The 17,139-nt window shown below is 41.2% G+C and overlaps 1 protein-coding gene across 1 annotated transcript in view; it reads left to right on the plus strand.

Annotated features, from left to right (window-relative positions):
* LOC145716423 (E3 ubiquitin-protein ligase HECW1-like) overlaps nt 1-13,637 on the plus strand; it is a 72,411-nt gene extending 58,774 nt beyond the window's left edge. Inside the window, exons 2-4 of the mRNA XM_081799714.1 lie at nt 4,855-5,179; nt 13,023-13,130; nt 13,582-13,637. Of these exons, the coding sequence (XP_081655840.1) occupies nt 4,855-5,179; nt 13,023-13,130; nt 13,582-13,637 (489 nt within the window). The remainder of the gene's footprint in view (nt 1-4,854; nt 5,180-13,022; nt 13,131-13,581) is intronic.
* Nucleotides 13,638-17,139: the final 3,502 nt, after the last annotated feature.

The following is a 17,139-nucleotide window of genomic DNA, read 5'->3' on the forward strand; positions in this document are numbered from 1 at the left end:
GTGGAAATGCAGGCCAGAGGGGCCGGGCAAGGCCCATGCTCTCTTGGCACTTGCTTCTCAGTAGAGGAGCACTGATAAGAAATAAGTAAGACAGTTGCAGATAGAACAGGTCATTCAGGCTCCTGTTTATCTGTGTCAAGGCCAGAGAGAGAGAGATGTGAGGTTGAGAACAGGCACCCAATGGAGAGCAGGAGGTTTGGGGCATAAGGAGTGGAAGAAGCCAAGGGGGCGTTTGAATGTGGTCAGAAGGAAACACAGCTATACACAGCCCCAAATAGACTCTCTATATTATAATCCCAACTTTTGTCAAAAACTTGTGCAAGAATCTGCCACTGTTTGTGGTTTTTAAAAAAATGTTTTTTAGAGATGATGGTCACCACATCATGTGGTGCTCTCTGTATGAATAAAGTCTAAAATGAAGCATTTTATTAAGAAGTTGGAGGGAATGGTGAGTGCTGTGAATTGTGTAAGACTGATGAATCACAGACCTGTACCCCTGAAACAAATAATATGTTATATGTTAATAAAAAAAAAGTTTTTTTAATTAAAAAAAATAAAAGTAAAAAAAAAAACTTGGAGGGAGAAAAAATTCAAATATTCTGATCATGAGAACTATGCTTTCCTTTTTTTATTTTATTTTTTTATTTATTTATCTGAGAAAGAGAGTGAGAGAGAGCATGAGAGTGGAGTGAGGAGCAGAGGGAGAAGCAGACTCCTGCTGAGCAGGGAGCCTGATGCCGGGCTCGGACTCGGGGATCATGATCTGAGAAGGCAGACATCTAACCGACTGAGCCACCCAGGCTCCCCGAGAACTATGCTTTCCTTATATCTTCTTGGCTGTCAAGAAGATTAGAGGAGTATCTGAATCAATTTCTGCAAGTATATCTGCCCATGTTATAATTTGGAGAGAGTGCTTCAGAATGATAAAAGTGCTTACTTACAATCACACAGAATAGGCTCAAATCCCCATTTCCTGCTGTAAGAGGACCTTGGGAATGTTTATTAACCACCATTCTGAGCCGGGTTTTCACCAACAAGGGAGTAGTGATACCTGACAGGTTTTTAATAGGATAATGCACCAAGTTCCCTGCATAGAGTGAACGTTCATAATTATTATCCTTTTTCATATTGCTATTCCTGCTTTCTGTCTGGTCTCTCCCTATTTGTGTACATTTCTTTTGTTGTAAATTTTCTCAAATCCATTGTAGAAAGAGAAAAGTTACATATAATTTTTTTTAAGTTCCATTACCTCCTTGATGGCATAACCAGAGCTGAGTGTAGGATAAAAAAGCTTCAGGCATCTACTTGCTCAAAATAAAATCTGTTCCTGAACTCAAAAACTATTATGCTCTTCTTCCAGCTAAATAATACCAGTTTCTATAACCTCATCTCATATACTTTAATGAGGTTTCCTTCAGGGCCTCTGTTTTCCACTTACTGTTTTTGATTTCTTAGTGTAGAAGCAATTTTTAAGAATCATTTTCTCTATTATAGATGTGCCTTTTGTCCACTTTCTTTTTATTTCTGAGATGGTACTCACTCACAGCTTTATATGTTTCAAAACAGAAAAGCTATTAATGACTTAGTCAGTTAGAAATTGACACAGCAGAATCTTTTGTTTTCCTGTGTTCTGAAAAAAAAAAAATCCATAATAACATGTCCCTTTCCTAGAAGTGACAATTTTTTAAGATTCCATCTCCTTACATGTTTTGGTTTTGCTATGTACTATAATGCATAAGAATAACTTAAAACATTAAACATGTCAGACCTGTTCCAAGATTTTTTAAAAATCCAAGAACATATCACTTAATTAAAAACATTTTAACAATTTGAGTTATTTAAGTTGGAAAGCAAAATAAGTAAACAAAACATCATTGTTGGATCCTCGGCTACAAATAGGAAACAAGCCAGCAAATGGAATCTTACTCCCTATGAAGTAGGTCACAATGTGATCAGATTGTCTTCAGTGGCTCACTCATCGGATTCACTTTTTCAGGGGTCAGTTAAAATCTGTGCGTAACATAGCCCATAACTAGAGACCCTTGCTTACAACCAATAATTGGAAAATTACAGTGGCACTGAAACTGTTACTAATATTCTTTTGGTTTCTTTTCCATGTCTTTTACCCATCACCAAGGTAAGGGGAAATAAAAGACACTCAAATTACTTAGTGGAATGGAGAAAAAGCTGGAAGCAATTTAGTGATACTGTTGACATCCTCCTCAGAGATAATGGGAAAGCCACTCCTACTCTTCACAGGGAGGAAGAAGAAGGCAGGTCTCTGTCCCGCGAGATTTGCCTTAGCGATTAGGAAGAATTGCAAGGTTGCAGGACAGTGAAATCACTGTCTGGGAAGAGAGTGGTCTTTTATCCAGGGCTATTTAAAAACAGGACAGATCCTCCTCGATCTCCCACAGTTCAGATGTGAACAGAGAATGATTAAATTGTTTCTTCCAGCTGGATGAGTCTATAGTGTGAGCTTGGAACCCTTGTGAATGCCCAGGGGCAAACGTAGCCACAAAGGAATCGCACGTTGGGAATCAACTATCCACCTGCTGCATTCAAGAAGCAGCTGTTGTGAGTCTTTAACAATAACACCTGTTTAGGGACATGATGGCATATAGTTTGTACATAACTTTTTGTCTCTTTATTTTCTTCTCTCTCTGCACTATCTACTAACTTATGTCTTACTATATTTTATCTATTTTTTTAATAGCAAACTTAAACGCTTTCTGCAAAAAGAAGGGGCATCATTGAATAAAATCATATTAATTAAAGTTTCGAGGGCCTTTTTTTGTGCCAGGAGTCAGGCCAGTTCCAGGGGATATAAAGAGCAGGGAACACTGGCTTGAAGTCTTCACTGCTTAGGGATGTGCGTGAATTGGTCAACTAACAATAATATAGTAAGACTCTCTGCAGGGGAAGGGGATTCCTGTGGGATCAGAGAGCTGAGGCCCACATTTTGGGGAATCGGAAAAGGATGCAGGGGGCGGTTATAGCAGAGTTGGTGCTGGGGCATAATCTTGAATCAGAAATACAATTCCTGCGAGTACAAATGGAGAGGGTGTGGACAAAGATGGGGGTGGGCAGGGTGGGGGAGTGCAGTCTAAAAGGAGCAGCTTTGAAACTGCCCTTCTTATTCCGGGCAAATACCATTATTCCAATCCAGGAAATTACTGACAAATGTCTTCCTTGACTGATGTTTCCTTCTATGCCTTTGTTCCCACCACGTGGACAGTGAGCACTGGTGTAATTTGACAGTTTCAGGAGAGTTGCCTGATTTCCAGGGAATTCTAATAAAAATACCACAGCAGAAGTGTCTTCAACAAAAGAAAAGCAATCTATAATCTTTTTTTGCGGCCCCGGCTGATACTACGTCGGTAAAATTCCCTCAGCCTCAACATTAATGCAAAAACATCCTATTCAAGCATAAACCTTACAGATAAAGGGAGCCTTCCCCTCCAAAAAATTGGTGTATAGGGTACCTTTATAAATACACTAGACTGTTTAAGCTTGGAATTTCAGTTTTGTAAGAAAACTTGCGGGGCCGTGACTAGAAACAATCTGTGGATTTGTTGCAGAAGGAATTAAATGTGAGGGCTCTGGGGATGATGTGAGGGCACCCTTGGCCAGTGAGTGAGCCCGGCCAACTGCCCGGGACCTATGTTTCAGTGAGGCTTTCTTAGTAAAGCAATACCAGTAGTATTTCAGTAGATTTTTATTTATTGAGTGCCTACTATGGTAAGAGCTTGATTTGCATTACCTCATTAAGTTCTGACAACAACCCATTTAAAATGAGGAAAGTGAGGACCAGGAAGATTAAGTAAAATGTCTAGGGATGCACCCACTTTGTTTTAACCTGTAATCATAAATTTGACTCTTTAATTCCAAGTTGTTTTGAATCTCCATAATAATACTATAAGAGGTCATTTGCCCACACAAAGTATATGTAAACTACAGAAATGTTATGCTCTAGCAACAGCCTTTCTTTTTTGGAGATGTCATGAAGGTCTCTGGACAAAGCCCCCCAGAGGATGGTCAGGTTAGCGATGTCCTCTCTGAACTGCCCAGAGCCAGGCGGCCTGCTGAGTGCATGGACGGCTCATGCTTCTTGGGCTTTGCCTGGCTTCCTGAGAAAAGGACTGGTTTCCAGGCAACACCAGGGTCTGTCCATTTTCATACTGTCGCAATGACAAGCATTTAAAAAAAAATAAGACCATATGGTACCAATATGATGAGATGCTTTCTGAAGTCTGGCTTTTCTGCCTATAGTAATGCATGGTTACCACCAGTGGGGCCTGAGGAATTCCTAATAAGAGACTCAAATAACGAACGAATAGGCCTGCCACATGGCCATTAAGGACTGAGATGGAGAATGCCAACACTGTGCTTCATCAGGTTAATTGACTTTTTACAAGTGCCCTGGTCTTAGAGGGTGGAAAAAGTGCAGACCTAAGTGACTGCTAAACAGACTTATGTAATCTGAAGAGCAGAGCAGACCGCTGCTGAGGCCTGGGCCTCATGACCAGTAAACAGAAACTTGCATCTGATTGATGTGTGCAGTAAGTAACTGTCCCTGGGATCCAAACTGCATGACTCAACACGTTTTCAGGGCTTAATCTCCATTTCTGTTGTCTTTTGGGGGGTTTTGTTTTTGTTTTTCGTTTTTTGTTTTTTGTTCTAGCCTTCCCTGTGTGAAGCCCGTGGAGGATGCTCTGTGCCGTATTTCAGATCTTCCTTGGACGGCTGCTCCCTCACAGCTCCTTCTCCCAGCACACCCTTCTAAACCTGTGAAGACCGTCATTGAGCAGCTGGTGTCTTACACCCCTGCTAATTGTCTGTTTGCCCCCACAGAATCTGTACCAGAACAGGTTTTTAGGCCTGGCCGCCATGGCATCTCCATCTAGAAACTCCCAGAATCGCCGCCGGTGTAAGGAGCCTCTCCGTCACAGCTACAACCCTGGCCAGTTCCACAGCATGGCCATTCGGAATGGCCCCCATGGCGCCGTCACCATCCCACGCTCCACCAGTGACACCGACCTGGTCACCTCAGACAGCCGCTCCACACTCATGGTCAGCAGCTCCTACTACTCCATAGGGCACTCACAGGACCTGGTGATCCACTGGGACATCAAGGAGGAAGTGGATGCTGGAGACTGGATTGGCATGTATCTCATCGGTGAGTAGGGCAGCCCTTAGCCAGACCGGCTAACGGTGTGCTGCGGACAAAACGGTCTCCGCACTGTGGTTTGGGTGTTCGACAAGTATATCATCCGCAGTTCACTTTTACATATGCTTTAATATTTCAACAAACTCACACAATTTGCAGTCAAATGTGTTACCCCCCGAATTCCAACACACTGCAGATCATGTACGGAGGCCTCTCTTGCTATCTCCATTCAGTGGAAGAAAATCGTAAGATAGAAGGGCCAGGTGTGGTTGAACACAAATGTCGTTACCATTTGCAAGTATAGAAGCTCTTTTACTTACAAATAAGTTAATATCAAAAGCCTGTTTTCAAGTCCGTATGTTCGTAAGACCAAAGCAACACCACATACACAGCTGGTGTGCACCCATCTCTGTGCAGGGAGTTTCACTTTGTTGCCAACATAATCATGCACCTCTTCTCACCTGCTCTTTCAACATTCTCACTGCTTTGTATTCGAAAGATGTAACTCGATTCAACGTACAGTGAACGCAAGCACACCGCAGGCTGAGGAAGAGAGTGATAGCTGAGAGGGAAATACACAAGTCTGTGTGCTGCAGAAAACAGATCTCACAGATTTGAAATCACCTGAAAAACAGATTTGATCTATTGTTCATGATAGAATCGGGTGTGGTGGAAATTGGTGCATTTATACTGGTTAATCAGAAATGAGGGTATGGTTGCTGGGGAGTCTGTAGAGTCGGGCATCCAATTCAGAGGAGGCCAGGCCTTCTGCTGTCAGTCTGTGCATGGAGCAGTCTACACATTCAGACACACAATGCCTGATTTAATATCATGGACTATCACAGGAACCAATGGATCGTTACGAGTATTTTATAACCGTGGACTGTTTTTCTGACAAAATAAAGGGGATCTTATCTGACTATCAGGGAAGCATTTTTAGCTCTCATAAAGGTTTTGAAATCAGCTTGGCTGGTGTATTTACAATACACACTTTATTATAAAGATGGAGAAATGTAATTTTTTAAATTTGTACACAAATAGTGGTTACTAGCTAAATTGGACTTAGGTAAAATTTCATTTGCTTAAAAAATAGTTCTTGAATAAAATTGTTCGGATACCATCAATCTAAAACAGAGCTTGTAAAATAACAGCCCCCCTAAGCATATTTTTAGTCTATATTATTTTAAATTTGATTAGTTATCAACATTGAAAAATGTAGAGATTTCACATTGAAATCGAAATTTCTAGCTTCTTTCACAAAAGCCCTCAATTTGGCAGACTGAGCCTATAATTCTGCTTGGCTTTAGTTCACTAAAGTTAAGCATTGGCTGCTTCGGGTAGCCTGTCTGTACCCTTCAGTTTTGCCACAGTCTCCCTCCCACCCATCCCTACTTTCATGATGAATGTTACTTGTTAAGCACCTTGGGCAATTAGATTTTTGGCCACAGATCTGGTTTTGAACCAACCCTTTAAAGCTGTATGTTCCTGCAGTGGGGAGTACTAATGCCATTCATTCCCAGGTCAGGGAACATTTGGAGGAGGAGCACGTGTTGGGGGGAAGGTGTGACACCCAAGGACATTCATCCAAAGTGAAGGCAAAAAATGGGTGGATCTGGAGCTCAGCCCTAGGTCCGGGCTGGCGGTGGAGGTTTGGGGTAATTGGCACCCCGAGGGTTGATGAGGTCACTGTGGGTTGTGTAGCACCAGAAGGCCTCTGTCGGAGAGACGGGCAGAGGATGCACTCACAAAGGAGGTGGAGGAGGGATGGAGACTTAGGACCAAACTAGGAGACCACGTCACAGAAGTCAAGAGAAGGCGGTGGAGGAAGGAAGGAGTGGTCAGCAGCATCGAATGTCGTGAAACTCTGGAAATGAATCAGATCTGGTGTTAACATGACATTTTGACTAAGACAAAAGTAAACAGCTCATCATCTTAGAATCCTAACTTGACAGTTTGTTCTCATAGTAGCTGCATATATATAACTGTGAAGTTATTTAATTCAAAACGCCAACACTTTCGGCAACATAGCATTTCAGAAATAATTTCCAAATCCAAAATTATCTGTGAGTCTTTAAGAGCTCATAATTTGTAGGTCCTTAGTAAAGTATCTGTCAGATTTGCAGTGCCTTGCCAAAGATCAAATCACTGATGTAGGCCTAAAATTTTAGAGGTGACGGTTTAATTTAATCTGTCATTTCGCCGCAGAAGTAATGCCAGTGCGTGGCTCCCACGGCCACAGAGCTGCCTGGTCTGGTGGCAGACCCTGTGCTGTCCATAGGGTCAGCTCAGCACATCCTGGTGCAGCGTCAGGTAGGGACCACTCTGCATCCACGGACAAACGAAATGCCCACGTGAGGCCAGGTTTGTGATGCTGTCAGCTCCGACCTTCGAGCTTCCCAGGCAAACACGACTGGGGAGAGAGTGAGACACCTGCATGTGGAGGGGGATGTGTAGCCTGTTCACCGACCCCACTTAGGAACCCAGTGAGGGGGCAGGGACAGTAGCTTCACCATTGTTACTATTATCGGGGAAATCCCATTTGGCTGCCCTCCTTTATGGAGTGGTTCATGAGCTCGATACCGTGTAATGAAGGATTCTCTCTCCTAGTGACACAGAATGGGGAAAGATCATGTGGTTTCAGTGACAGCGTGACCTTGTTTAGAATCATGCCCTACCACTGGCCAGGTGTAGGACCCCAGCCAGGTACCATCGAAAGAGCTCCAGGTTCCTGATCTCCAAAATAGAGGGGAAAACAGAACTTTCTTCTAGAATCATTGAGTAGAATTGATGAGACACTGCACATTTACTGCCTGTTGATCGATAATTCATGTCTTGATCTACCTTGTCAGGGAGCTCTCTTCTCTGGGTGTGTGATAGCAAATTACCTTAATTCCCAAACTGCGTCTTAAGGCTGTGTCCTCACTCTGCCCAGTTCCATAGCAGCTGAGATAACAATGGTAACAGTTTCCAAGAACCTTGCAGAGCAAGGACACAATTCTGATATAAGTTTCAGTTCATAGGGCACCTTGCAAACCAAGGATTTTCTGTCTCTCCTGTGTATTTAATATGTAGAAAGTTTAATCAGGTATATTCTGATTTTTTTGTTCCTTCTGATTTTTGAATGGAGTGTGTCAAAAATTGCTAGTAAAATTCTTTAAATTTTCATCTTAATTTATCTATCTCTACCTTCACTTCTCTAGATTTTATGCTTTGTATATGTTGATGTGAATTACCAAGTACATAAATGTTCATGATCTTTTACTTCTACAATTTCTTAGTTTATTATTACAGATCTGTGTTCCTTGTGCTACTCTTTGCCTTGAATTCTGTTCTTTTTTTTTTAACTATTTAAGATTAGTCTCTCAGTTTCCTTCTGCTTCACATTTGCTTAATCTTTTACTTTTCTTTATTTTCAAACTCTTTTTTTAAATGTAGCCATTTGTGTGTGCTTTTATATTCTGATCTAGGAGTCTCTGGCTTCTAATTGGCCAGAAGAGCACATTTCTATTATTGTATTTACTGTTACATTAAGATTTATTTTTACCATTTCTTCATATTCTTTACTGCATTTTCTTTTTGTTTCTTTTGTTTTTTCTTCTTTCCATTAGATAGATCTATCAATTTAAAAATTATATTGTTCTTATGATGAGTGCTTTTTTTTTTTTAAGATTTTATTTGTTTATTTGACAGAGACAGAGATAGCAAGAACAGGAACACAAGCAGGGGGAGCGGGAGAGAGAGAAGCAGGCTTCCCGTCAAGCGGGGAAGTCCCGATGTGGGACTCGATCCCAGGACCCTGGGACCATGATCTGTGCCGAAGGCAGATGCTTAACGACTGAGCCACCCAGGCGCCTGATGAGTGCTTTTAATCATAGACCAGATGTTCTCAGTCAAGGGTGTTTTTGCCCCCATTTGATTATCAGAAGACGTGAGTTCCTCTGAGAAGTGGAAGCCAGGTTGCATTTTCTTTGTTGGGCTTAGGAGATGTACGTAGTGGATCAATTCTCCTTTTTAACTGATTCTGTGCTCAGTGGTCCATGCTGTTCTCAACAGCAATGGTCTTTTTGTTGTACACTTTTCTATTACAGATTAGGGTATAGAAAGCATAGCTTCAGTTTTCATTTTGAAGACAAGAGAAGTACATTTCATGTTTCTCAGGTGTGCTGTTTCTGTAAACTTCACTAGAACTTTCTGAAACAAATTTTTAACAACCTGTAAAGATCTTTTCTCTATTGTAGACTGTGGAACAGGGAGTGGGATTTTACACGCTAGAAGAAATATCATTCAGCAAATATAATGTTTTTTTTGAGGAACTTAATACATCTCTATGTGTTCTGTACAAAATGAGTAATGACAAAACTTTAAATGGTACTGGCCTAAGCTAATGTTCCAGGTTATTATTAATGGTTTTGCATGTTAATCATAGAGCTTTGCCATAGAGGGCCCTGTTGTTAGCCCAGACTGTAAACAGAAATATCTACTTACTAGTGATGTCTGTTCTAAGACCACTACGTATCTTCATTCACTCAGTCTTCACAACAGACTTTTGAGGTTGGTATTAATAGTGTACCCATGTTGTAGTGAGGAGGTAAAGACACAGAGGGATTGAATAAGATGCCCAAGACCGCATACCTGCTAAGGTAGCCTAGCCTTCCTGCCTCAAGGGGCTGTAAATATCCCTGTAATTACACAAACATTGCTCCCATAAAAGGACTTCCACCATGACAAAGAATATGAAAAAAAGAACTTTGGGACATAGGACCCAGGGACTGCCAATCCTCAGGGTGGCAAAGGGTCTGGCTGGGCCCCCACCGTCCATTTCAGACCTCTTCTCTTCTCCAGTGCCTTCTTCTAGTGCAGAATCTGGTCCCCAAAACTTACATGTTTCAGACTCCTGTGCAACCATCTTCCAGATGCACACTGGTCCCTTCGTCAGATGCAGTTGTGCAAGATGAGGAAGGAGGAAGTGAACCCTGGGGTTCCTCCTACTGGTTAGCCTGCGGCTGCCTCAAGCATGGCTTCGAGAAATTCAGCTTTCTACCGTGATGCCCTGCTGTCCACTCACTCGCTTCATGAGCAATGTGGTGGTGGCAGGTACTCATTCTGCCACGGGCTGGGCACTCTCTGCTCACTGGCTACAGCTGCTCTATGAGGTTCTTGAACACAGCAGTTCCCACGAGTCCTCTCTGAGTGAGGCAGAAGCAGGGCCTTGGAGTTACTCTCTTATTCTGGGGCTGTTCCCAGAGGCCCAGCCTAGAGTCCATTTCTCCAAAACCTAATTCCCTGCATTAAATCCCCTTTTGCATGAACTATCTGGACCGATTCTGTTTTTCTGCATCTGACCCCCACAATACACTTGGATTGCCAAGCAAAGACCAGTAACTTTTCTAACAATTGGCAATAAATGCCTTTGGGGAAGGAGCTGACCTCTCAGCACAGATGGTCCAGGCAAGAATATAGACTATTCTATTTTCTTGTGTGGTATTTGTTACGAAGTATTATTAGTGTAAGAGAATGGGCTATTTATTAAGACCAACTGACGGTTTCTTAAAATGTGTTGCATTTAAACGTGTACAGCAGCATGTATCTTGTTCTCTTTAAAATGTGTGTTATTTTGCCATCCTCATTTAGTCTTTTCAGATTCTTCCCACCTATTCACCCCATCCTTTTCTCATCTGTGCCCCTGAGCTTCCTTGATATCTAACCCATTCTTATATACTTACTGTAATCTAATGAAATTGTCTATTTTCTTGAATAAATCCCCAAATTTATTAGAAACTTTCTGAGAACATAGACCATGTTTACCAGTGTGTCCCCATGGTTTAACACAATGCATAAAGTGGAGGAAATACTACACAATTGCCTAATGCATGAATGAACATCCCCTTTCTAGGTATTATTTACATGGATACCTGATTGTAACTGTTAAAATGAATATTCTGGTGATCAGAGTGGATAGATTCAAGTAAATACCTCTCCTTAGAGAATTGCCATAACAAAGCGAATCTCTATCTGGATGTGAGACTCGTTGTATCTGTACTGAAGACCTAGGGAGCTAGGAAAATATTATGTCCTTTTTGCAGAAATGAGGCAATTACTGTAAAAGACATATTATGTAATCATCTTAGTAACCCAACCAAGGCTGTGAGCACACACTGTGAATATTAAGACTGGCAAATTTTGCAACCAAGTGATTTTCCAAGGGATGCAAAGAGTTCTTGCCATTAATGAAGCAGACTGTTGTGCTTTGCCCAGTCATCTTTGCCAAAGAAGAGACAGCCAAAAATGTGCAATCAACACGGCAGGTCACAAGCACGTTGACCAGTTATCTTATTTAATCCTCCACTAGGAGGCCCTAGTTATTAGGACTCCGTCCCCTACTTTGCAGGTGATACCATTGGTGCATGGCACAAAGGGCCTTGAGAGCTGGGTCCTTTAGCTATAAGACCTGCCCTCTTTGCATCTCATTCTAGCCTGTTCTCCCAGTCCTGTCAGATGCAGGACGTGAACCTCAGGGTATCTTAGTTGCAAAAAGGATAACCATGACCGAGCTCCTCTCTGCAGAGCTGGGGCTTGGGGCCTGCCTTCAGGAGCCCCTGAGTTCTCTTAATTCCTCCCATCACTGTGGTGGATTTGGATTCTTAAACATGGTTTTCCCACAGCCTCAGATCCATCTAGCTCAAGTGGTTACTTTCTGGTGAAGTGGAAACTGCCAGGGCCCCAGAGATGATCAAAGTAAAATTCATATCCCTGTCTTAGTCTGCACTGAAAACATGAGGTCTAGACCCAGAGAGGAGGAAGTCAGCTGGGTCTTCAGAGATATGTCCTATCCAGGAATGCTGTGTTCCTCTCTGGACACCAGCTGTAGGAAGGATATTGACAGTTGCAATGTGATGAGCAGAGAAAGAGTAGGAAAGGAAAAGTACATAGTCCCCCACAAGCTCCTCTCAGTGCCACCATGCTGTCCCTCAACTTGGGCCCTGGACACCACGTCAGGGCCTCTCTTTCTGCCCTCCACACACCCACCCTCATCTCTACCCTTGTGGCTTCTTTATCCCTCAATGCTTCCCTGAACCCCTGTTGGCCTCCCTCCTTGAAACTCCCTGTCAGAGCACCCTGTTCTTTTCCTTCCTATCCGCCATCACAACTTGTAATAATACCTTTATTTCTTTACTTGGTGTTTAAAGTCTGTATCCTCAATTGTTTGTAAGCTTTCGTTCAAAAAGGACCATCTTGGTTTTGCCCATCCATGGCTCTTGCATTTTCCTCAGCATAACAGATGGTTCAATCTCAACAAATATCTGTTGAATGAACAAATGAATGTATGAGTGCATGAAGGATGGATGGATGTATTCATGAATGAGTCCCGGGTATTACAGGATGATAGGTATTCAGGCTGGAGAAGAGATGCTATAGGTTGGGGCCTATGATGACTGGGACCCAAATAGAAAATGTGATTGGATGTTTTCTTTATGGCTCATTCACAGACCCCAATAGAGACCAGCTACTGAAAGTTTTAGGAAGAAGATTTTCACACTCAGATTTCACACATGTAAGGGCTATTCAAAAGTGAAATGGACAGCCACAGGAGCAATTATTTTCTGTCCTTGGAAGTGTTCATGAACTAGCTAGATGATCTTGGGAGTATTGCAGAGTGGGGAGGAGATTCTTGCATTACGAAGGGGTTGGTTCAGGGGGTACCTGAGGATACTTCTAGCTCTCTGATTCTGATTCCAGGTGCTTTTTCTTCTGTTGAGTTGGAGGTAGCATTAATATCCTTTTTTTTTTTTCTAAATATGCTGTTAGCTGATATATTTTTCTATTCTGCTTTCTTTCTTTCCCGGGAATATAGATGAGGTCTTGTCAGAGAACTTTTTGGACTATAAGAACCGTGGAGTCAATGGTTCTCATCGGGGCCAGATCATCTGGAAGATTGATGCTAGCTCTTACTTTGTGGAACGTGAGTACTTTTCCCATTCTTGTTGCTCGGGATAAAACAGAGTTCAACTGCTTTGTTCTTTGTTCTGTTGCATTGCATTCCCTTAGAAATGTGCCATGTTAGAAAGCCATAGATTTATGAAATGCTTAAAAACAGTAAGAGGTGAGCTCTAGAGCAGTTGGGCAACAGCCATCCAAACTGGCCCAGGGGGCCATTTCTTTTCGTTTCAAAGAGAAGTTTGGCTCATGGTCATTCATAGGCCTCTGGATTCAGGACCTTTTGACTTAGATCCCTTAACTTTCTAACTCTGTGGCTCCTCCAGGTGCTCTCTAACTTTGCAATAGTTGCCCCTGCTGTATCCAATCATCCAGTTTTGGCTTTGCTTGAGCCGGTTCTTCAAGGCTCCCTGCTCATGGCCCCATCATGTTGGGGATATTCCATGCTTTTCCCTGATCTTTGACTCTGGCCACAGTTCCCCAGGATGCAGATAATACATTACTACCACCAACCTATTTCTTTGATGCCTGATCTACTGATATTTCTGGGTGTATAAACTTGTCATCGTGTATTTTACTGAGCTATTTTCTAAAATTTTTATCTGTCTTTGAAAAAAAAATCATTTTTACAGTTAAAGAAGGATTCTTTTCATAGGTCCCCATACTGGTACATTTCCCATTGCACAAAGAAATAGCCATGTGGGCCTCGTGTTTACCAGCTGAAGGAATGCAGAATTTACCCTTATCTACAAGTCCTTCCCTTCCCACTTGGGTACTGGAGAGTGCTAAATGCACAAATCCCTTTCTGCACCTTCTTGTTCAGAGCAGGGATTCAGTGTAGCACTTCTGAAAGGCAATGATGAAATACTCCCTTGTTCCAACCATCCAGTTCTCAGAGAAAAGCATATGTGGCCAGGAACCTAAAGTTGTCTATTATCATTTGACTCATTCAAGAAAAACTATATGCTCTCTATATGCTCATGTTTTGCTCCCATTTTTCTTCACTCTCATTTCTATTCATCCACTCAGTAAGCATTTTATAAGACCTACTATATTTCAAGGATCAGAGATTTGAAAGTGAAAGGTCTAATGTCTGCCCATTAGAAGCTTATGGTATCTCTCCTAGAAATGACACAAGTGCCCCTTTCTTTTGCATTAATTAGCCACATGTAGAGTGTGTAGACAGTCAGGAGATTTGATACTATCAGATGTAGAGGGGACATGATTTTATGAGATGTGGTTGGGCCCTTGGCTTTGGTTTAGTCACAATGAAGTTCCCAACAAGAGATTTCCTTTTCCTTAATATTTATCTCCCTGACTCTAGCTTTTCTCCTCCTAATCCTTGATACCAGACAAAATGCCTTGAACTCAACTCTGATACCATCTGCCCAAAAGCCTCATGGCTCTGCTTTCTGACTACATGAACTGAAACTTCTCTGCCCTGCTGCCAAGACCAAACAAGACCCCCCTCACTCCTCAACCCTGCTTCTCCATCCTCCCCAGCATGCCCTCCTTTGCCCAAGTCATGCCAGTATCTTCCCCATCCCACAAATAGCATTATTTATCATAAAGGTCATAGATGGGCTTGATTTGGGGATAAAGATGCTTTCCAGCTCATGGTACCTAATATGACTTCCCAAATGGCAGTAAGAACATAAAAAGTAAAAACTTGCATTAGTAATGAATATTAGACATAATAGCTGACAGTATGCCCTAATCTACATTGGAAGTTGGGTGGAGAGGCTTTCTTTACTGTCCACCTATTTTCTTCTTTGGAGTTCTAACTAATTGAGAAAAAAACCATGTAGGGTCAAAATGTGGTATCAGCTCAAAATGGTGCAGGAATGAGCACATCCTACAAGTATTTGTCTTTTTAGAGGCAAGGAAATAAGTATTAAGAATAATGTGAAATTTTATGAGCTAATGTGAAAAGGAGGGGTTTGTGTATAAATTAATCTGGCAATAGTGCTGTTCCTTTCGAGGCAGTTCTCTTCGAGATTTCTGTGACATATAGAACATTTTTTGTACATTCAAATAACAAACCATTTAATATAATTGTCTTCATCAGAAGTATGAAGAGACACTTTAAGGACCATTAGAAAGATATTATAATATAAAACCAGCTCTGTAAATTATGTAAAATATTGTCAGAATTGAGTGAAAGTATATTCAAACTTGGTTAAGTAGCCATGTCCGAGGATAACCAGTGGCTTGCCCAGTCATAGTCAAAAAACTAAAAATTGAACACTTTAGAAAAATGACATTTTACAAATGTCCTGGTGCAAACTTGAGAATATCTCACTTGGCAGTGTACCTGTTGGACTGGCAGTATCTCAGTGCTCTGGACAAATGGGTGAAAGTGAAATTGAGGGGCACCTGGGTGGCTCAGAAGGTTAAGCGACTGCCTTCGGCTCAGGTCATGATCCTGGAGTCCCGGGATCGAGTCCCGCGTCGGGCTCCCTGCTCGGCGGGGGGTCTGCCTCTCCCTCTGACCCTCCCCCCTCTCATGCTCTCTCTCTCTCATTCTCTCTCTCAAATAAATAAATAAAATCTTTAAAAAATAAATAAATAAAAATAAAAAAAAATAAAAAAAAAGTGAAATTGAGATGGTGGACGCAAATACATCAAACTAGTGTTCAAGATACAAAGAATGTATTATTCTGTACAAATGTAATAGAATTCGTCAAAAACTAAAAATTTATCAAGAAAAACTTAATTGAGTTTGTAAATGATTAGAATATTAACTCAGGGCACACGTATAAATCAAATAAATTAGAATGCTATAATGGATTATAGCTTTAGGAGTCTGAATGCATTAAAACTGTACATAATATGCTCTATGAATTTATATTTTTAAAATGAGATAATTGATATTTTCAAAAATGTATGATTGAAAAAGTGCCAAATGAACAAATAGGAAGGGGTTGAATGTACAAAATGTTCTAATATGGCTATCTTTCATTAATGTAATAAAGCATCAAAGGTCCTCTTGCTATAATAAAAATGCAGAAGCCAGGCCATTATCCAGAAGGTTAGAGAAGTTTTTGATATTAATAAAAATAAGACTCTTGCAGTCTCTAAACAGTAATAAACACATTAATCTAATTGGTAAATTATACCTTCTTAAAATTAAAAATTATTTTACAAATGTTGCACATTGGCCAGATTTTAAATGCTGAAATACAACAGAAGGCCATTCCTTCTATCTGAGGATTAAATTAAAATAATAAATGAGGGGGGCGCCTGGGTGGCTCAGTCGTTAAGCGTCTGCCTTCGGCTCAGGTCATGATCCCAGGGTCCTGGGATCGAGCCCCGCATCGGGCTCTCTGCTTGGCGGGAAGCCTGCTTCTGCCTCTTCCATTCCCCCCTGCTTGTGTTCCCTCTCTCACTGTCTCTCTCTCTCTCTGTCAAAATAAATAAATAAAATCTTTAAAAAAATAATAATAATAATAAATGAGGTTTTTATTTTATTTTTATTTTCTGTTTTTATTTTTTCCTTTTATGAGAGTAGAAGTATATCACTGATTACCTGGAGTCTATAATGTTCTAACAGTACATTTCTTTGGGGTTATGATTCAATTTAGAATTAGGTAATTGCTATTGATTTATATGATTTTTTTAAAGGTCTGACTAAATCAGATTTGGAAGTATTACCAAATTAGGAAGCTTCAAAACAAATATTTCCTGCACTCTCCCAGGAGTTACATGCATAATAAAACGCAAAAGAAATAAAACCTGAATTGTTTCCTTTTCTCTGGCGTAATTTTCCCTAGTGGGCCCTTGGCTGTTTGACTATAGTAATAATTGCTATAATCTGAGAACTGCAAAAAGATGCAAATTTTAACCCTGACAAAAGAAAGAACTAGTGGAGTTTTAGCCTTCCTCATCCTGATCAAATCTTACACTGTTGTATCGTTATTGTAACCCCATTACTGTTTTTTAATATATGCAGTCAGGCTAAGAGGGGACCAGACTCAAGCCTCAGGAGTCACCACAGCCCTTGCTGATTATGTGCTGCTATCAGAACTCCTTCA

The sequence above is a fragment of the Leptonychotes weddellii genome, chromosome 12, assembly GCF_054177405.1.
Source record: "Leptonychotes weddellii isolate Sample4059 chromosome 12, ASM5417740v2, whole genome shotgun sequence".
Classification (NCBI taxonomy): domain Eukaryota; kingdom Metazoa; phylum Chordata; class Mammalia; order Carnivora; family Phocidae; genus Leptonychotes; species Leptonychotes weddellii.